At 29.7% G+C, this 21781-nt stretch overlaps 2 protein-coding genes across 2 annotated transcripts in view; one reads left to right on the top strand and one right to left on the bottom strand.

The window, feature by feature from the left end:
• hwt (SH2 domain-containing adapter heavyweight) overlaps window positions 1-21781 on the bottom strand; it is a 179108-nt gene that overhangs the window by 142725 nt on the left and 14602 nt on the right. The window lies entirely within an intron of this gene.
• On the top strand, window positions 13790-16786 carry LOC118443607 (chymotrypsin-2). The gene is made up of 7 exons (XM_035870834.2): window positions 13790-13931; window positions 14596-14669; window positions 15040-15134; window positions 15288-15432; window positions 15596-15709; window positions 15816-15968; window positions 16455-16786. Exons 1-7 carry the CDS (start codon window positions 13883-13885, stop codon window positions 16599-16601), a joined length of 777 nt encoding a protein of 258 aa, XP_035726727.2. The 5' UTR covers window positions 13790-13882; the 3' UTR covers window positions 16602-16786.

Below are 21781 nucleotides of genomic sequence, written 5' to 3'. Positions count from 1 at the left end.
CAGGAAACATCATGTGTTTAACCATTTGACATTCGCCATTGGATAAAATTCAAGAGAACCGTGAAACGAAACGATCTGGCTACGTTACAAAACCCACAAGTGTTTCCATTCATCTATCAACTATACTGGGAACAAGTGGTTAACCGCAACGTCCTCTGTCCTTTGCACAATAGTCATTCCTCAGTGTTTGAACTCATCAGATACAACCATAATCGATCCAACGGAACATGTATTTTTATTTGCGAAATTTTGTCGAATTTAAATTTTATATGACAAATGTTTCGTAAAATGGTCTGTCAGATATGTCAATTTGATTTTATTCAAAAAATTTATAAAGGGGAGAAAAAAAAACGAAAAGAAAAAGGGAAGAAAAAAAGTTTCTCGACATCCACGGTCGGTAATAAATAAGAAACTGTAATTTGTAAACTACGACAATAAGATCGTAGAAATCTTCGGTCGGTAAGGAAGACTTCTACACTGACAGAACTTCCGCAAAGCTCTGGCTACCGTGTTTAAGTGTTTATCAGTGGAGAAAGTCAATGTTTGAGTCGACGTATTGTGGTTAGCGACTGTTCACAAACATTTTGATCGATCATTTTTGCACAAATGAAAAAACGACCAATAATTTATATATATATATATATATATATATATATATGTACGAAACAAATGGAATTCGTAAGAATTTATTTTTAATTTATATGAAAATTATCTTCTTTTTCTTTCTTTTCTTTCGTTTTTCTTTTTCTCTCTTTTTCTTTTTTTTTTTTTGTTTTTTTTTTCTCTTTTATTTTCGTCAAATCGAACAGACTCAAAAAACGTATCAACATTCAAGTGGCAATGGCCTAATCAAAAACTAACATTTGTTTTTACATTTTAGGATGTTAAAAAAAAAAAAAAAAGAAGAAAAAAAAAAGAAAAATAAAAAAAGGATGGAATGGATGATATAAATTATTATGTTTAGAAAAGTTCAGTCAAGTGGATCGAAAAAGAAACGAAAAAAAAAAAGAAAAAAAACGAGAGGACGAGAAGGAGGAACAATCAGAGAAGAAGAAGAAGAAGAAGAAGAAAGGAAGAAAAAGAGGTATAAAAAAAACCAAAAAAAAGAAAAAAAAAATGAAAAAAATTACAGATAACGAAAATGAAAAGGGCCGAGCGGTACTATTCCAAGAGAACTAATTTTCCTGGGATGAACATCAACGATAATCTTTTAATCTCGTAATGCCACGAATCCGTTTTCGCGAATTTTCAAGCCGAAGATAAAATCATAGAACGATAATGGCGAAGTAGACACGTCTTCCACTTTAAATCCAATTAAGGTCGAGTTCTTATTAAGGAACAAGAAGTGTATATACCCTGCTACTCATTGGTAGAAATTTAAAAAAAAAAAAAGAAGAAAGGAAAAAGAAGAAAAAAAAAGAGGAAAAAAATCGATAGAAATTTTGTCTCAAAAAAATTCTGAAGAAAAAGAAAAAGAGAAGAGAATCTAAAAAAAAAGAAAAGCAAATCCAATTTCCTTGTTGTTGTCTTCTTTCCCTTTTCTCTCTCTCTCTCTCTCTCTCTCTCTCTTTTTTTTCCCTTTTTAACTCTTTACTTTTCTTTTCCTAACATTATCAAAAAAAATATATTTATTGTCTGACAAAAAGTCTTTTTAAACGCTTTATATATCTATAGAATTAATTAGAAATTTACGTAACGCCATAATATAATTACGTTAGACGTTATGTGACATATTTTAATTAGATCCCCGAAGAACGTGTTCAATGACAACGAGAACAGAAATGTTCCGATTAATTCAGGGTGCAAATTTATCGATTACGTCGGACATACCAACGTTTCTCATGAGTTTTTTTACGACGTACCTGGAAATATAATTAAAAGTTGAATTTCAAAACTAGAGGGAGAGAGAAAGAGAGAGAGAGAGAGAGAGAGAGAGAGAGAGAAAAGGGAAAAAATACGGTAAGCAAAACGAGAATATTAAAAATTCCCCATGAAAACGGAAGGAGAAAGAGAAAAAAAGAAAAAAAAAATTAATACTTACAAAAAAAGAAAAAAAGAAATTTCCGTGATCCAAATATATCGAAAAATTTTTAACATGATATTTGTAATTTCTTTGAGCCCCCTAATTTCATTTCTAATATATGGAAAATACAAAATCTCTCTCTCTCTCTCTCTCTCTCTCTCTCTGTCTGTCTGTCTGTCTATCCTCTTTTTCATTAATTTGTACTCTTTGAAACGTGTAAGTTGTGTAGTAATAGTAGTATTAGTAGTAATAGTAATAGTAATAGTAGTAGTAGTAGTAGAAGAAGAAGGAATGGAAGTAGTAGTAGAAAGAGGCAAGGAACGGAAAGGGCTTGACGTTATAAAGGAGAATCTCGTCCACAAAGAAAAAGCAAAAAGCAACGAAGCACAGGAGATAGTGGCAGACAGACAGACAACCATCGTAATAATAGAAAACTTCATAAAACCGCGAATATTTCGAAGAGGAAACTTCATTTCATCATCTTTATTGTTGATTTTCTTTCCTCCGTTTTTTCTTTTTTTTTTTTTTTTTTTTTCATTTTTATTTCTCATTTTTATTTTATTCTTCTTATCTTCATTTTATTTTATTTTATTCTTCTGTATTTTATTTTCTTTTTTTGTTTTTTTTTTTTTTCTTTTTTTCTTCCAACTTCCCTCACCTCGTCTTTCAATCGTATATAAGATTTTTATACTATTCGAAAACTTTTACTACTTCGAGCTAAAATATCTTATTTTTTTTTTCCTTCTTCTTCTTCTTCTTCTTCTTTTTCTTCTTTTTTCCTCTTCTTCTTCTTCTTCTTCTTCTGAAATGAATTTATCTCAAAATATTTATCTTAAATATCGTTCTATCAAAAATAATATCCCACGGTATATTGAAACGTGTGATTTTTCCGAAAGAAAAGAAAAAAATAAAAAGAGAAAATTAAAAAAAAACAATCCGACAACTTTGTTAAAATTGATTTTAATTTTCAAAAACTCGAATCATGACTTTTCTAATTACTCCTCGTTTCAATAAAATTACCTCCTGAAACTTTTATTTCTGCGTATCAACTTGTACGGTGTCTTGCAAATCTAAAAATATTCGTGATACTTTTTTCGATAATCTACATGTAGATATATATATATATATATATATATATATATATATAGATAGATAAATCTAACTCAAAAAAAGAACTCAGTTGTTCGACTTAAGATATATATATAAATAATATTCATATATGCGCGTCTAAGTTAAAAAAAAAAAAAAAAAAATCTTGAAAAAGTTATCAAAGGTAATTTAAAATCTGGTATTCCAGGGGGTACATTTTATACATTTTCAAATAGTAAAAGAAAAAAGAAAAAGAAAAAGAAATAGGAAAGATAAGCGATCGAATGAAACGAATATTTCAACAATCGCAAAATACCGAAGCATCTTCGTATCCTTCAAAGCATATATTATTACGTTATACTTATTATAAAAAAAAAAAAGAAAAAAAAAAAAGAAGAAAAAACTAATAAAAAAAAAAAATGGTCCCACGAAAAGTAAAACTTTCATTTATTCAATCATATAATATTTATTGATAATAATTAATTGCGTAATTATTTCGTAATAAAAAAACTATTGTCACATATATCTTATATCTACGAATAATAATTCAAATTGATATTAACAATTAATTGCTTGTTGTCTTTTAAAAATAATTACGTAACAATATTTCGTTACATCGAATATCAATTATTTTAATTTAATAAAAAACGATTGAAAACATATTAAAACATTTGATAAATAAAATAAACAGACAGATGACATGAAATAAGGATAACATCGTCATTCTATCACTTAATAAAAACGATATCATTTCATGATAAAGAGAATCATAATGTTTAATGTATAAAATTAAAAGCATCGTCCGATTATAAATTTTCTTTAATTCATTAAGATATGCGAAACATTCGAGGATTATAGGATAAAAAACGTGTGGAACCATTGAAGGAGGCAAAGACGAAAGGATTGTTGAGAGTTAAAGTGGGTGGTTTAAAAGGTGATGGAGGGGTTAGAGGGTGGATAGGATGGATAGGTGATAGGAATTAAAGGGGTTAGTTTAAGGGGTAGAGGGTGGATAGGCGAAGGGTGGGTGATAGGAGTCAAAATGGTGATTTAAGGGGAGGGGGAGGGGGAGGGGGAGGGGGAGGGGGAGGGGGAGGGATTAAGGTAGGAGGGAATTGAAAGTTGGAAATAAGTTGCGGTGAGAAGGTAGAAAGAAGAAGAAAAGAAACGAAACAAAAAGGAGAAAAAAGGAAAGAAAAGAAAAAAAAAATAACAAGATAGGCAGATTGTCATTATCTTCTCTGTCCTATCTAAAAGAAGATTTTCTCGGTCTACGTGAAAACGAAAAGATTCTTTACTAGACGCTTACTTTTCTTTCTACCGAGGACGGTTAACCATATTCCTTCAGCGACTAAGTTTACTACGAGGTATCTTAAACATTCCTATTGTACTTTACTAACGCTCCGGAAAGTATCCATCGAGAGAGATAGAGAGAGATAGAGAGATAAAGAGGAAGAGAGAGAGAGAGAGAGAGAGAACTTGAATCCAGATTTGAAATGAAAGGAGGAAAAGTGTTAGAAAAAGAGGAAAACCAGACCGCTCTATATACCCTGGATTTAGGTTTTCTCTTTTCTTTTCTCTTTGTCTTTGTCTCTGTCTTTCTTCCCTTTTCTCTACTTTTCATTTATTTCTACTTCTTCTTCTTCTTCTTCTTCTTATTCTTCTTCTTCTTCTTTTTCTTCTTCTTTCTTCTTTCTTCTTTCTTCTTTCTTCTTTCTTCTTCTTCTTCTTCTTCCTTTTTCCTTTGCGACGTGAACCGGAAGACACCGAAACTCATATCTGCGCGAAGTAAACAGTGGAAAAGCTGTGCTTTCACGCAAGAATAATCGTCGCCTACATTTGCTCTACTCTCTCTATCTCTATCTCTCTCTCTCTCTCTCTCTTTGTCTTTTTTCTCTTTCTCTCTCGTTTAAAAAAAAAAAAAAAGAGAGAGAGAGAGAGAGAGAAGAATGGATGTTTTCAAAAAGAAGAGCTCCCAAATAAATTGCTTTTATAAGTGATTGCACAGAGATTACCAAAATCCCTTCGATCGTTCTATATCTTGTATCATAGATAAGTCATTTTTTTTCTTCTTTTTTTTTCTTTCTCTCTCTTTCTCTCTCTCTCTCTCTCTCTCTCTCTCTCTCTTTGTTTTGGACGTTGGAAAGAGAAAGAAGAGAAGAGTAAAAAGAAAAAAAAAAAGAAGAAGAAAGAAATCAAACGATCCGATCGTTCTCCTCCACGTTTTAACGCTAATCGAATAGATAAACTTTTCGATGTGAACGATGACAAAATTAGGATATAAAGGATCACGAAAAAGGAAAGAAAAAAGTAAAAAGAAAAAAGGGCACATTTCTCCGAAAAAAAAAAATAAAAAAATAAAAAAGGAAAGAAATTACCATAAATTCGAAATATTCGAGATGAAATTTTTCAATATGACGACGACGAATCGTGTCGTCGTAACCAGTTGAAAATTGCAGAAAGCACAGTACCTCGAACGATCGTTCATATCAAACTTGATATATACCGTCAAAATATATTCGATTGACTGAAGGATCAAAATCTCGTTTTCTACGATTCGAATAAAGTTTGACATGTGTGATTGAATTTCATGCATTCTCTCTCTCTTTCTCTCTCTCTCTCTCTATACATATATATATATATGTATGTATATATATATATATATTTATATTCATGTAAATTATACACATATCTATATACACACATACACAGATCAATAATATTTTACGCGAATTCGATCAATGCATCAATCATATTGAAAAAGAACAATTTTCATTGTTACATGTATAATTGCATTTAATAAGATGAATAAATATACGACGAACAAATTAAAAATAACCGTATATACAAAGAGAGATAAGATTTTTCAAAATTGTATACTTGAAAGAATTCGAAAGAGATTCGAACGTGAAATGACATTGAAATATCGATACGATCGATAGAGATATATAGAGCGGTGGTAAAGATGAAAGAAGATGGATGGTAAAAGGAGAGATGCGGTAGAGGGGAGAGATACATAGTAAGAAAGAGAGAGAGAGAGAGAGAGAAAGAGAGAGTGCAAATGCACTTTTAAATCGGTTCCGTTGACTTCTAAGAAGAGCCGTCATCCTTCTCCTCTTACGTTTCTACCTACGAACGTATTCAATCGTCCTTTACGTGCATATCGACGTACTTGCCAAGTAACATCAAGTCGATGTGCCTCTACCCTTCCCCCTACCACCTCCTCCTCCTTCTCCTCCCTCTCATTCCTCCCTTCAATCTATCCACCAAACATATACCTACCGAATATTTCTCTATATCCGTTGAAATTCTACGAGACGAGAAATAGCAATCTCTTCTCTGTTACAAATCATGATATTTCTTCTTTCTCTTTTTTAGTAATATTTTTCTCCTTTTTTTTTTTTTTTGAAATCATCGGGAAAAAAATAAATGAGACAGAGAGAGAGAGACAGAGAGAGACACACAGAGAGAGACACACAGAGAGAGAGAGAGAGAGAGAGAGAGAGAGAGGGATTCGTATGTACGCAAAAAAAATTTTTGTTTAAACGTACATACATATTCTACGATTAAGCGCTTGTTCTTTATGCAAAAAGAGCTCTTTGATTTGAAGTGTGCAATAAAAAAAAAAAAAAAAAAAAAAAAAAAAAGGAGAAAGAAAAGAAAAGAGAGAAAAAAAAAGACAAAAGAAAAAAAAGAAAAGGAAGAAAGAAAAATACGAGAGGATAAAAAAAAGAGAGAGAGAGAGAGAGAGAGAGAGAAATAGAAAAAAACAAAAAGTAAATGAAAGCTGGCACGGCTCGAGTAATCGACGTATAAACACTTCCACGGCGAGTGCACTCATTAACTCTTGAACTATCTTTAAGCGCTTTACCCCACAAACTTGCTTCGCGCGCCCGTTTCAGAAACGAATGAGAGGGCCCGCACATCGAGTGATTCGTTATAGGATGAAGGAATATATCTGATATTCCTATCTACCAACCACCCAATCACCCACATACCTCCTCATCACACTCATCACCCATCCATCATCAATATACATCTTCCTCCTCATCCTTTTCGTCCTTCTACGAACGTAATTCGTTCTATCTTCGATAAATATATCCTTTTTTTAGAACCGCTAAATATATATATATATATATATGATGTGATAAAATCTTTGATAAATAAATATAAAATCTAACTCGAAAAGAGGAAGTATATTAAACAAGCAAAAGAAAAAGTATAATAATAGAAAGATGATTTCGCTTCGAGTTAATTTTTTGTTAAAGATCGAAGGAAGAAAAAGAAGAAGAAAAAAAAAAAAATAGAAAAATGAAAAATTAGAAAATACGAATTGGAAAGGTCAATGATTTTAAATTAAACGTAATTACGATGCATGTCTTTTCTATTTTTTTTTTTTTTTTTTTTTTTTTTTTTTTTTTTTTTCTTAAGAACGAATAAAGCACGAGGAAAAAAGAAAGGAAGACATTTTTTATTGGAACGAGATATTACAAAATGAGTCGATGATGAGAAATGAGAAGTACGTGTTTTTTCTTTATCTTTTTTTTTTTTTTTTTTGAACATGAAATAGCAAAAAACGAAAATAATCTCACAAATCAATAATACATCAGAAATATTCTTAGCCCCATCCAAAAATGTTAATATATCGTTTATATATATATATATATAAACATATATAAAACAATATATATATATATACATATATAAAACGTACTTTGGCTTTTTCTAGATCGCAAAAGTGGCTTAATTTGAATGACCGCTTTAAAAATATTTTTTTTTAACTAATGCCAATTATAAATCGATGAAAAAACGAGAAGTGTTCCGTAGAGTTCGTGTTAAAGATTATTTCTAAAAATATTAACCAAAGTGAATTTTGCGTCACTCAAAAAAAAAAAAAAAGAAAAAAAAAAAAAAAAAAAAAAGAAGCTAACAAATAAAATCTTATTCGTAAATACAAATAAATCCAAATAATCCTTTTCTTTATCTGAATTGCGTCATATTAACGAATAAACATATAACGATAAGAAACATAATACCTAATGATAACAATCTCGATAGCAATAAAATTTAAGAAAGTTAATAAAAATAATCGATTAATCAAAGATACGAAACAATCCAAATAATCCTAGCCAATATATCCTAGTCATATATTTTCACAACAATAAACATTACATTTAACATTTTTTCACTCTCCCCCCGTCATATTTTTCCAGTTTAATTGAAAGTGTAAATTATAAAAAATATTTTTATACGTTTCTATGAAACCCTAACTGTGATAAAAATAAAAGTAAAAATTATAATAACAATAATAATAATAAATAAACGATATAAAACTTCGGCATAAAACACATACACGATAAAAACAAAATATGTATATATATATATATATTTTCTTTTTTAAAAAAAGCTTCAGGTCAAATCACAAAAACAGTATCATCGAGAAAATAAAATATACATTTGTTAAATAATCCTCGACATTGTTTATTGATCCTCTTATATGCAAAACAATCTATATCCATATTTTCAATCGTATCAAATCGAAAATATCAAAAATATTAATAAGAAATTGTTAAATTTTTTTTACATATAAATATATATATATACATATGTATGATCGTACGTACGTAAATATAACACAAAAGAAACATACGTTCATAAATTTTTGTCGATATTTTCAAATCCCAATATCTTTGAAGCAAAAATTTGAACGAGAGTATCAGAACGATCACAAAAACTAGTTAACAAAATCACGAAGTAGAAAAGCGCCGAGAGAGCAATTAAGTTTTCACATCATCCAACGAGAGAGAGAGAGAGGCATCTTAAAGCACCTTGTTAAGCTTCTCTCTCTCTCTCTCTCTCTCTCTCTCTATATATATATATATATATATATATATATATATATATATATATATATATATAGCTCTCTTCTACTCCTTCGATCGTGAAACGAGCTTCGTATCGACGGAGACAAGCGGAAACGCACGATCGATCTGAACTTATACGAACGAGTGTTGGTAACAGAGTCCTCCCTACGAAATTGCGTATATCTATCTGTCTCTGTCTCTCTAACACATATGGAGAAACTTATCTATCTATATATATATATATATATATATATATATATATATATATGTACATACAACCACACAAATATACACAATATTAAAATTCTATATTTATATATATATATATATATACTTTAATATAAGATCTATCTATAAAATAAAAAAAAAAAAAAAATAAAAAAGAAACAAACAAACAAATAAAAAAGCAAAGAAAGAAAGAAAAAGAGATTACACAAAGAAGAAAAAGAAAATCTTTATCTAAACTTTCTTTCTCTTTCTCTCTTTCTGTCTCTCTCTCTCTCTCTCTCTCTCTCTCTCTCTCTCTCTCTCTCTCTCTCTCTTTCTCTCTCTCTCTCTCTCTCTCTCGATCAAGAATCAAGATTTTTCTCAAGTTCCTTTCGATTAAACGCCTGACTAAAGGGAAACAAAAAAATAAAAGAAAAACGAATGAAAGCAAGAAGAAAAATTGGATGAACATTAGAGAAATTAGAGAAAGAGAAAGGGAAAAAGAGAGAAAGAGAGAGAGAGGGAGAGAGAGAGAGAGAGAGAGACAGAAAGAGAGAAAGAAACATACAGACAGAAGTTAGAAGACGTCTGGCCTTCTAATGTGACCGATGATAGGGTCAGGACACGGGGTCGTCGCTCGCAGGTGAGTCCTGGAGAGAGCAGTGGTTCTCAATATCGAATCCTTTGGTGCAAGGGATCGATCGTTCACCACTCCCCTCTCTCTCTCTCTCTCACACACACACATATACTCTCTCTTTAGTTCTCTATCTTTATCGTTCTTTTTATAGCGAACGTCTTCCTTTCCTTCTCTCTCTCTCTCTCTCTCTCTCTCTCTCTCTCTCTCTCTCTCTCTCCTTTTCTCTCTCTTTTGCCTGTCCATCAGAATTTTGTAGGCTGAAGAAGAATGACATTTTCAGGACAACCGATTTTCACTCACGTCTTCCTTCTTCAAAGTTTAAAATCTTCGACATGGCTTCTCTCTCTCTCTCTCTCTCTCTCTCTCTCTCTCTCTCTCTCTTTCTCATTCATTTACCATCTATCTATCTATCTATCTTTATCAGTTTATCGTAGATCAGTTAAGTGTTTTTTTTTCTTTTTCTTTTTTTTTTTTTTATTTTAGAACGTGGAACATCTAAGAACGTCAAGTAATTCCAATAGCACTTTACCAGAATAGAGAATGTAGCTTTTGAGATATACGGTGCTCTATTCGCGTTAAGGGTTTGATGACTTTTAATCGAGTTTTCATTCCTCCTCTCACCCACCCACCCTTCATAAACTAACCCAAAGTTTCATAACGTCCGATCTTCTCGAGAATTCGATATCTAAAGGGGAAATAAATGGCAAGAAGGACGAACCTCTCTCTCTCTCTCTCTCTCTCTCTCTCTCTCTCTCTCTCTCTCTTTCTCTTTCCCTTTCTGTCTCTTCGATCAATTTTATTCTCCTTTCCAAGAAAAAAGAAAAAGACAGAAAAAAAAAATCTTATCTAAGATTTAGAGACAAAATATCGTTTAAGAAAAAAAAAATATATATATGTGTGTGTGTGTGTGTAGATTTTTTGTTATCGTTCAAAATTTAATAAAGTAACAAATCGATAGAAAAAAATGTATAATCAATGATCCATTCGTTCGATTAATTTCATCGTTAGGTTACATCGTTTGTTAATTAAATTAAACTACTCGATAATAATAATCGTGAATTCATTCGAGCGTGAATTATACATATATACTTTAGTTGATTAATTTGGGAGATAATAAAAATTAAAACAAAACTGAAATAGAAAAAAAAAAAAAATAAAAGGAAAAAAAGGAAAAAAGAAAAGAAAGAAAAGAAAGAAAAAAGAAGAAGAAAAAACTAACAGGAAGAAAAACGATCAAATTCGACGTTCGAAGTCGCGTGAAAATTGCAAAAGGTTTTGGTGAGAATCGAGTGCCGGCCATGGATGAATTAAGGTTCGATTGATTTTAAACGTGGACTATATCCTTCCCCTGGCCTCGGTGACCTGCGCTTTACGAATCCCTACTCGTTCGTACGACGATTAAAATCGACCACGTAAAATCGCTTTTTGTACCCGACTTGATTAACGATTATATCATATTAAATAAATAACATTAATTGGAGTATTAGTTCCTTGACGTATCGTGATACGACATTCTTCAAATCTAATCCCAAAATTTTTCGATAACGATTTAAATCGTACAAGCGATTTCATTTAAATTAAATTTCGTCAGAATAGAACTAGATTTTAATTAAATTCAATATAAATATTTAATTAATTTCTATTAATTCTTTTACTTTTCTTCTTTTTTTTCTTCTTTTTCTCTTTGACTATCATACAGAATTGTGCATTTTTTTTTTTTTTAATTATTTTCATTATTAGATACTTAGGATAAGCTATAACAATATTTCTCCTTCTCATCGTAAATAATTTATTAGAGCTCTTTTTCTTTCGCGTATCCATCTCTCCATTAATTATTCAACACTTTATCAAAGTTTTCTTAATGATTAACGCTATTATTAATCTTATAACAAACGATATTAACGATAAAGAAAAAAAAAAAAAAAAAAGAAAAGAAAAGAAAAGCAAAAAAGAAAGCGATATATATATATATACACATTTGACAAATTATGAAGACATTTATACAGCAAAGCCATTATTCATTGGTGTTAAATAAACTTAGCAAATCAATCTCGGATGTATCTACTAAATGATAGAGAATCCTATTATCGTAACTAATATTACTCGTAGACTTGCAACTGCATTGTAATTCGAGGGAATGCTATCATAGCATGCGGTTCGCTAGTTAACGTCAATACAGAAATGTCAGAACCACAAGCGATACTATCTCGAAATACGGTAGTAGCAGACCATCCTAGAAGATCGATCGTTCGGTCATCCTGTACCGTAGACAAACTGAACCTACGAACGTTAAACTAAACCCTCTACCAAACCAACCGTAATATTGTCCCCTCTCTTTCACTCCCCTCCACCCTTACCCCCTCCCCCCCGGTTCAACTTCTATTATTATGCAATCGTTTGTCGAACGATAAAACAACCGCCAAGTGTTTTAACCGAACCGAAACGATTTAAAAGATAGATAATCCTTATCGCTGATCAGCGAATAAATAATTAATCTTAGAAAAAAAGTCGCATTGCTAATTTTGGATCAGAATTCAAAAAAAAAAGAAAAAAAAAAAAAAAGAGAAAAAATTAAAGAAGGAGCATTATCTCGAAAAGCTTAACATTCAATTTTGAGCAATTCCTATCGTCGTGAAAGATAATCAATGAGATTTAATTCCTTCATAATCAATTAAACAAAGATCGATATCCACTTTATTTATCACTAGATGATATATCCTTTTCTCTTTCTTTCTTTCTTTCTTTCTTTGTTTTTTCTTTTTTTTTATGTGTATAATTTTTCTAATTATACTCACAAACTGATCGTCCTTTTCCCAACTCTTATCGATCATACATACAGTATGCCTCAATGAGATCTATCGAGAGACTACTCGTCGATCATGATATTGGGGAAAACCTAATCGGTTAAGAGAGTGTCTAACAATAATGCGGATAATGCTAATCCATTTTCTGATCGCGACTATTGGCACTTCGTTGAAAATAAACGAAAGAAAAAAAAATTTGTAACGCAGACGCGTAATCGAATTAAAAAGAACGAACGAAACATATTTTTCTTCTCTTTGATATTTTCTTTAAAAACAATTTCATTGCACGCTTATATATCTCTTACTTATTTACCTTCGAAATCAATTCATTGAAAATTGTACAATTATAAATATATATATATATATATATATATATATATATATATATATATATTATCCTTTTCTTTCTATCAATTATAAAAAAACAAAAAAAAAAAAATAATGCTTAAAAATATATTCCTTTTATATATCAACGTATGTATGTATGTATGTATGTTTAGAAATTAAAAAAAAAAAAAATATATATATATATAAACATATTCTTTTATGTATCAATACGAGTATATATTGATATATAAAAAAAAAATATATCAAAAGTATATTCCTTTGTATATCAATATAGATATATATTAATATAAAAAAAAAAAAAAAAAAAAAAAGAAACGTCATAATCAAAAATAATTGGACGTTAAATAAACACGTTTCGAAGTAACGAGCTTGAATAAAAAAAAAAAATCCACGAAAAGGAAAAAAAAAACAAAAAGAAAAGAGAAGAAAAAGAAATCTTTCGGATTTGCGTTATAAATGAAATCTTTCATAAGACAATAATTAAAAAAATGTAAGTAATATAAAGGCTAAACGTTAAAACCCCATTGTTTGTTTACATGCATACAAAGGTGCATACAAAAAAAAAAATAAATAAAAAAAGGAAAAGGAAAGAAAAAAGAAAGAAAAGAAATACAGTCTCGAAATCACAACGAACGATAAAAAAAGATCGTTTTTTTATCAAGAGATAATTAATAATCTAATAATCCAAGATAGCTATGGTCAATCACAATATGACATGCGGTTCGATCCGTTTAAGTCGATTATTATCGATATCTATCTAATCTATTAAAAACAAAGAAAAAGCATCCAAGATCTTCGATCCACAAAGGTGGATAATGTGATCGATCATGCTATATAAATTCATTGTTCTCGATCATTTCGGTAGACAGACTTTGTCATCGTAGGTGCACGTAGTAAGGAAGATCAAATCATGGCAATCAGAGGTTTATTATTTCTTGGCCTAATCGCCGCTTGTTATGGTAAGTTTAATTATCAAAATACCTACGATAATCCCACGTGTATATACGTATGCATATATGCTTATGTATATGGTATCGTGTATAACACAAAAGAAAAAAAATTATTTCTATTTTTCTATCTCTCTCTCTCTCTCTCTCTCTCTCTCTCTCTTTTTTCCTTCTTACATCTCAATAACGAAGTCTCACGATTTAAACAATTTTATTTTTCTCCTTTTTTTTTTTTTTTTATTATCCTTTTTCGCGTTTATGGGGAAAAAAAAAAAACAGAAAAGAAAAAACAAGTCGAATGTTTTTCAATATCAAACGATTATTTCACGGTACTTTGATCTTTCTACCTTCCTCTCTTTCCTATTTTTTTCTTTTTCTTTTTCTTTTTTTTCTCTTTTTTTTTTTTGTTGTTGTTTCCTATCTCTTTTCTTCCTTACACTTAAACGTTACGACGTACCTCTTTTCCATCGTTTTAAAAAAGATGAATATTTCAGTAAAAAAAAAAATAAAAAAAAAATCCCATCTTCCACGAGTTCTCAGACAGTTCTGCGGATGTTAGTAAAATATATATATATATATATAAATTTTATATGTTTCATACTGTCATTATTAAAAGACATCTTACGAAATAATTAATGAAATTTAAATTAATCTTTCATTCTAAATATTTCTATAGGAGCAACAGTGCCATTTTTAAATCCAAGAATCGTAAATGGAGAGGACGTAAAACTAGGAGAAATTCCATACCAGGTTAGCGATATATTATTGTATAAAAAATGCAAAAAAAAAATAAAAAAAAAACAATAATAATAATAATAATAGTAATAATAAGTTTCATACAATCACTACGACTCTCTTTCTCTTTCCTTTTAATTCACATAAATTCTACTATATAAATAATGTTTATTCGTCGTAATTTTATTCATCTTTTATCTAAAATATAATCGTGATTCTATGAAAGAAGCATGATATTAAGGTATTAATAAAAAATGAGCGAGTATCATAATGCGTTTAAAAGAAGAAAAAGAAGAAAACAAAAAAAAAATGTTAAAAATAAGAAAATATTAAAGAAAATTCTATTTGTAGTTTTTAAGTATGTTCCTTGATCTATTTCTTTCAGGTCTCTCTTCAAATCAAACTATCGGCCTTCCATTTCTGTGGTGGTTCAATTCTCAACGAGAATTACGTCATTACTGCTGCTCATTGTGTCTCTAGGTAAGCGCTTTTAAACGAGCTTTTCATTTTCAAAACTTTTTATGCGTTTCTCTCTCTCTCTCTCCCTCCCTCTTTCTCTCTTTTTCTTTCCCTCTTTCATTCACTGTTTCTCTCACATTCACTGTTTTACCCACTCTTTTTTTCTCTCCGTAGTAAATCAAAAAATAACATTCAAATTGTCGCTGGTACGAACTATTTGAACGATGAAAACGCTTCTATTCACAACGTTAAGAGAATCATCGTACACAAAAATTACAGTCCATCGGATTCTTGGAAGAATGATATCGCGTTATTGGAAGTGAGTAAATATACATGTATATTGAAAAAAAAAAAAAGAAAAAAAAAAAAAAAAAGAAAAGAAAAAAAGGAGAAAAACAAAATATCGTAGAAAACAATTATGCACTTCAAACGTACAGAGGAAAACACAAAAAATATTACAACAATCTAACATTATCTTCTAGGTAATAGAACCTTTCTCCGAAACTAAATTGATATCTTTTATCAATCTTCCAACATCTCACGACGTTATCAATACCAACGATGTCGCCGTTATCTCTGGATGGGGTAGACTTTGGGTATGTTTCATTATAACAAACATATAAAATTCTATTCGTTTTGTCTTTTCTATATTTTCTTTCTTCGTTAATTATTCTTTTTTTTTTTTTCATTTCGATCATACAGCAAAACGGTGCCACGACCAAAAAATTGCAACGTGCAATAATTTACATTGCCGATCAGAGTTACTGCAGAAACATGTACGCCTCGATGGGTTATAGTATCCACGATTCTCATCTTTGTGCTTATGATCCGGAATCTCCTAGAGGATCATGCCACGTAAGTTATTTAATTCTATTTTTACAAAATAATTCAAATCGTTCTAATTCGTTTATTCCATTTAAAAGTAACAAAATTTAATGGAATATTTATACGTAACAAATGAATATAATTATAGCAAACAAATAATACATATATATTAAATATATATTATTAAATAAATAAATATATATATATATTAATAAATTTTATTAATAATATATAATTTTATTTCCATTATATTATATATTATAAAGAAAACTTTTGCACAATTTTGAAGATTCATGTATGAGTTAAATTTAACATACGATATTACGTATTTGTTACGTATTCGTGCGTAACAAATAAATATAATATAAAAAAGAATTTTCGTAATTGTTAAGGAAAAAGAAAAAAAAAAAAAAAAAAAAGAAAGAAAGATGAAATTATTATCGTACTTGAACAAAAATCACTTGAAGGATAGACATCAAAAAGTAAACTCCCTTTTTTTTTTATGTACGTATTTAGGGTGACTCTGGTGGCCCCTTGACCGTTAATGGGAAACTCGTTGGTCTGGTCTCTTGGGCCAAAGCTTGCGCCCTTACCGACTACCCTACGGTTTACACTCGTGTCTCCGAGTTCATGGATTGGATCCACGCTAATACAAAAGCTTAAATCCAATTTCTATGGTAACAATCGACATGTCAATAATCTTACGACAAAGTCACATATCAACGTGACGCATAATTATAATAATAATAATAATATTTATTAACATATTGCTAACATTATTATCCAATATATTTCTAATCGGACAATACCGATAATTTTAATTCGGTGCTAACTATAATAGATATAGATCAATAAACGATCGATTAAGTTGTAACCTAATCTACATTATTCTTCTTTTTCTTTTTCCCTCTTACGAAATCCTCAAAGAAAAAAAAAAAAAATAGAAAATTAAAACAAAGAATTAATGTCAAAATAATAAAGAAATTTGAAAATATTATATTACGATAAATCGTATTACGTTATATATGTTTGCAATGAGAATGAAAAATCTGACTGAATAAATTCAATCTCGCTGGAAACATTGCAAAAAGGAAAGGAAAGGAAAGAAAAAAAGAAAAAAAGAAAAAAAGAAAAAAAGAAAACAAAAGAAATGAGAAAGGAAATAGAAAGTAAAGATAAACGTAGCATTATAAATGTGCTTATTTTTTTCTTTCCCCTTTTTTCAAATATTATATTACTACCTACTATAATATTTTTTACATAGTTACCGATAGATAATCAACCCTCAGGCTATTTATCCTGTCATATATAATTCTTAATAATAATAATAATAATAATAATAATAATTCATTTCTCTCGGAGTAGCGAAGGGGAAAAAAAAATTTATTTTAAATTAAAGAAATGCTATGAGCAATATTATCTGGTAGAAAACAATGGCGAGCTTGTTCGACGAGAAAGAGAAAGAAAGAGAGAGATAGAGAGAGAGAGAGAGAGAGAGAGAGAGAGAGAGAAAGTCGATAACGACGTGAAACTCAGGATTTTAAATTAATGACTCGAGTATATCAATCAAATAAAATTACGATGTTTTTGAGGGTGGTATAACTTCACAATGTTATTATATATATATATACATATATATATATATATATAAATATATACATGTATATATATATATATACATATGTATATAGATGACGTGTCCGTTAGGGATCAGGAATCTTGGTGCAATGACCTGCGATCATGGATGCTGCTACTCTCGCCTCATAATAAATTCCATAGATTCATCTCATATTCCTGTATATATACATACCCATATATATATACATACATATATATATATATATATATATATATTTACATATACGTTAAACTAATCTATGTAAACGTATTGCTTTGACATATGTTCAATAGAATCTCTCGTCACGTCCTGATCCATCTTTTTAACATATTTTAATTACTATTAGTAATTACCTCTCATGCCGAGAGCACGCTAGTTGCCGTTGCACTTCGTTATCGATCGTACTGCTAACACAGTATTTACTATATATTCTCTCTCTCTCTCTCTCTCTCTCTCTCTCTCTCTCTCTCTCTCTCTCTCTGTCTCTCTCTCTTCATCTTTTCAACTTCAAGTCTCATGATTACATACGTTTCGTTAAATTCACTGACGATATAGTTAACGTTAAATAAAATAGACCTTGATTCATGTATATACAAAATAATAAATATTAATTTTCAAATAAGATAATTAATTTTATCTAAATTAACTTACTTTCTTCCTTTCTCTCTCTCTCTCTCTCTCTCTCTCTCTCTCTCTCTCTCTCTCTCTCTCTATTTATCTCTCATTTTCCTTCTCTTTCTTTCTCTCTTTCTCAGACATCCCTAATTACATCCCTTAATTCACATAAAACTAAATTACATACATACATACATATATATTATATATATATATATATATATATATATATATATATATATACGTATATACATGCATACGTACGTCTATGATATTAGAAACGAACTTGAATTCAGTCTAGCGCGCATATACGTTCTTAATAACTTGTGATATATCACAAAATCTCGGCTCTCTAAATGTAATATACAGTACTGTATGAGAACGTTGCGAAATTTACTAACACGAGTAGACACGGTACCGTGTCCTAAACGCATCTCGTTTGGAAAATAACATCGCTATCACGTGTTATATTCTGCAAAGCGAGCGAGACAAATAAAGATAACACTTGGAGGAAAAGAAAAAAAAAAGAAAGAAAGAAAAAGGGAAAGCCGATCTTTACAATATCAATGATGATATAATTCTTCGTGTCTTTTCGTATCTCATTTCTTTTTTTCTTCTTCTTTTTTTCTTTTTAACGCGTATGTAACAAGTATATCAATCTATCTTTTATCCTCCTAAAATTTCACAACATCAAGTAAAATAATTAAAGAAGATAATATTGTAAAATAGTATTAAAAAAAAAAAATAAATAAATAAACAAAAAAGAAAGATCTATATAAAAATAAAAATAAATAATAAAAGAAAGATTCATATAAAACTAAATAAACATTTGTATATGACATATGTTTCCCAAAAAAAAAAAAAAAAAAAAAAAAAAAACACATAAATGAAAATAAATGAATATTTTTATATACGATATATAATAAAAATATAAATGTCTCTCTCTCTCTCTCTCTCTCTCTGTCTTTCATTCACAAACACACTGACTCTTTTTGTATAGAAAAAAAAAGAAAAAAAAAACGGAGAAGGGAAAATAAAAGAAATAAATATCGACAGAACAATTTTCCTTTATTTGTTTTTATTTATCTTCTTCAAAAAAAATCTCTCTATAAAAAAAAAAAAAAATATATATATATATATATATATATATATATATACATATATATTTAATAAAAAAGTGACAACAGTGAGCAAAAAAAGATCATCGATGAAAAAAAAAAAGATATGCACATTTCGTTTGGAATGGCATCCTCAAAATTGCACGTGTGACACACAGAAAAGGAAGAAAAACAAAAGGAAAAAAAAAAAAAAAAAAAAAAAGAAAAAACAAGGGGTAGGCAGAACAGTGCTAGGATTGTGACGGGTGAGAAGGGCGATGGTAAAGGGATAGGTGGCACAAAGAGAAGTGAATTTTATTTATTCAACGACACTGAAGAAATACGAAAGCGAAAATCGAGCGGTGAACATGAACAAAGTGTCCAGCGGTTATTCCACTTACCCGAAAAAAAAGATGCACGAGAAAAAAGTGACAGAGAGAGAGAGAGAGAGAAAGAGAGAGAGAGAGAGAGAGAAAGAGAGAGTGAAAGTAAAGGAAAAGAAAAAAGACAACAAAAAAAAAATAAAAAGAAAGGAGCAAGCTAATTCGCGTCCTTTGTTAATAAATAATATCTTAAGAGGAGGACGTGCACTCGCGCGAGAATGCTTTCAACGAGAGAGTACCATACGAAATAATACGACGAACCGCAAGAGGTCACTTCGTCTAATGATCCTCTTCTTCAAAGTTGAAAAAAGTTTGAAAAAAAAAAAAAAAAAAAAAAAAAAAGATAAAAACAAAAAGAACGAAAAGAAAAAAGAAAAAGAAACGTCAACGTGCCAACCGAGATATAAAATTATTTTTCTTAGCTGCTATTTTGTCTTTTTGTCTTTTCTTTTTTCTTTTCCTTTTCTTTTTTCTTCTTTTTTACTTCCTCACACACGTGGTACGTATCACACGTCGAACGTGAATAAAAGTGAATCGAATGAATTAGGAATTTAAGGAAATAAAAAAGGGAAGAAAAGGAAGAAAGGGAAGAAAATCGTGTACGAAAGGAAAAACGAGAACGTAAGGAGAACAAATACGTAAACAATGACTTTTTTTTTTAATCTCTCACGAAAAAAAAAAAGAAGAAGAACAGTATTTTCACAGAAGTGCATTTTCTTCGAATTAAAGAAAAAAAAAAAAAAAAAAAAAAAAAAAAAAAAAAAAAAAAAAGAAGAAAAAAAAAGAGTTCCAAAAGGAAATATCAATTAACGTCAACACATAATACTCTCCAGAGATATAATATTATCTTATTTTTTTCTTTTTCTTTTGTTTCTTTACTTTCCATCGCCACATACATATGGTGGTATTACGCGAATCAAATGGAATCGAAGAAAAGAAAATCGTGAAGATCTGTAAAAAAAGAAAAATCTTTTTATCTTGCAAGGCAAAAAAGGACAGAATTTTCACTAAAAAAAAAAAAAAAAAAAAAAAAAAAAAAAAAAAAAAAAAAAAAAAAACAAGAAAAAATCCGACTAAGCGTACACTTGAACTTAGACCTATTCTACTTCTTCCTTTGTTTTTCTCCTTTTTTATTCGAGGTCACCGTTTGCACAAGAGCTTCGTTATCCGACCAGTACGAGAATGAAAGAAAAAAAAAAAGAAAAAAAAAAAAAAGTTAGATGAAAATAATGGTAGTAGTAACGAAAAACAATACAAAAAAAAACAAACAAAAAAAAGAGAAAGAAAGACAGCGAGAGAGAGAGAGAGAGAGAGAGAGAGAGACAATACAAATTGTTGATGAAATCGATGGCGTTGCAATTTACAAAAGTAGAAAAGGTCAAGGTTCTTTTTACCTGTACGTGAAAGATACATAGAAAGCCATTGATGAAAAAAAAAAAAAAAAAAAAAAAAGCAAAGAAAGAAAAAATATATAAGATTCATAGCATAAAGTACATTACACATCGCGTAAAGTTTCGATAGGAAACGACGATTCGATTCGATGGGATGGGATGGGATGGAATGGAATGGGATGGGATTCTAACGGGTCAGCTGGTACCGCGAGAGATCAATACAACACTATGCTTTCGTGCGCGATGTTCACGTGTTGCTCTCGTTTCCGGTGACACTCGACGGCCCGGAAAGGATCGACGAACACTTTGACATTAACGTTAGAGAGAAACTAAAGTTCGAGTACTTTCATCATTCTTAATTACTGAAAAATAAAAAAAGAGAGAAAGAAGAAATAGAAGAAAGACCTAGAAGAAGGAAAGTGTAGGAATTTTTTTGTTTTTTTTTTTTTGTTTTCTTTTTCTTATACTTCTTTCTAGTTTTCGTCATCGAGATAAAATTCATAAAGTTAGTTACCCCAGTTGAATAACAAGGTGCGATATATTAACGGAAATAAAGTTAAAAAGAAAAAAAAAAAGAATTTGTTTTTTTCTCTTTTCAAACGTCTAGCCTGCGAAAATTTTTTTACATTGTTTTATATGTATATATATATATATATATATATATATATATATATTTTTTTTTTTTATTCATCATCCGATCGTATGTATCCTTGTTAGGGGGCTAACTACGAGAGCGTGC

This window comes from Vespa mandarinia, chromosome 7, assembly GCF_050613455.1.
Source record: "Vespa mandarinia isolate Hongniang chromosome 7, ASM5061345v1, whole genome shotgun sequence".
NCBI lineage: Eukaryota > Metazoa > Arthropoda > Insecta > Hymenoptera > Vespidae > Vespa > Vespa mandarinia.
This window is presented reverse-complemented; position numbering and strand designations above follow the sequence as displayed.

Coding starts and splice junctions, on each gene's coding strand:
- LOC118443607 (XM_035870834.2), top strand. CDS start 13,883: ATGGCAATCAGAGGTTTATTATTTCTTGGCCTAATCGCCGCTTGTTAT. Junction 15,135..15,287: donor GCTGCTCATTGTGTCTCTAG/GTAAGCGCTTTT, acceptor TTCTCTCCGTAG/TAAATCAAAAAATAACATTC. Junction 15,710..15,815: donor CTGGATGGGGTAGACTTTGG/GTATGTTTCATT, acceptor TCGATCATACAG/CAAAACGGTGCCACGACCAA.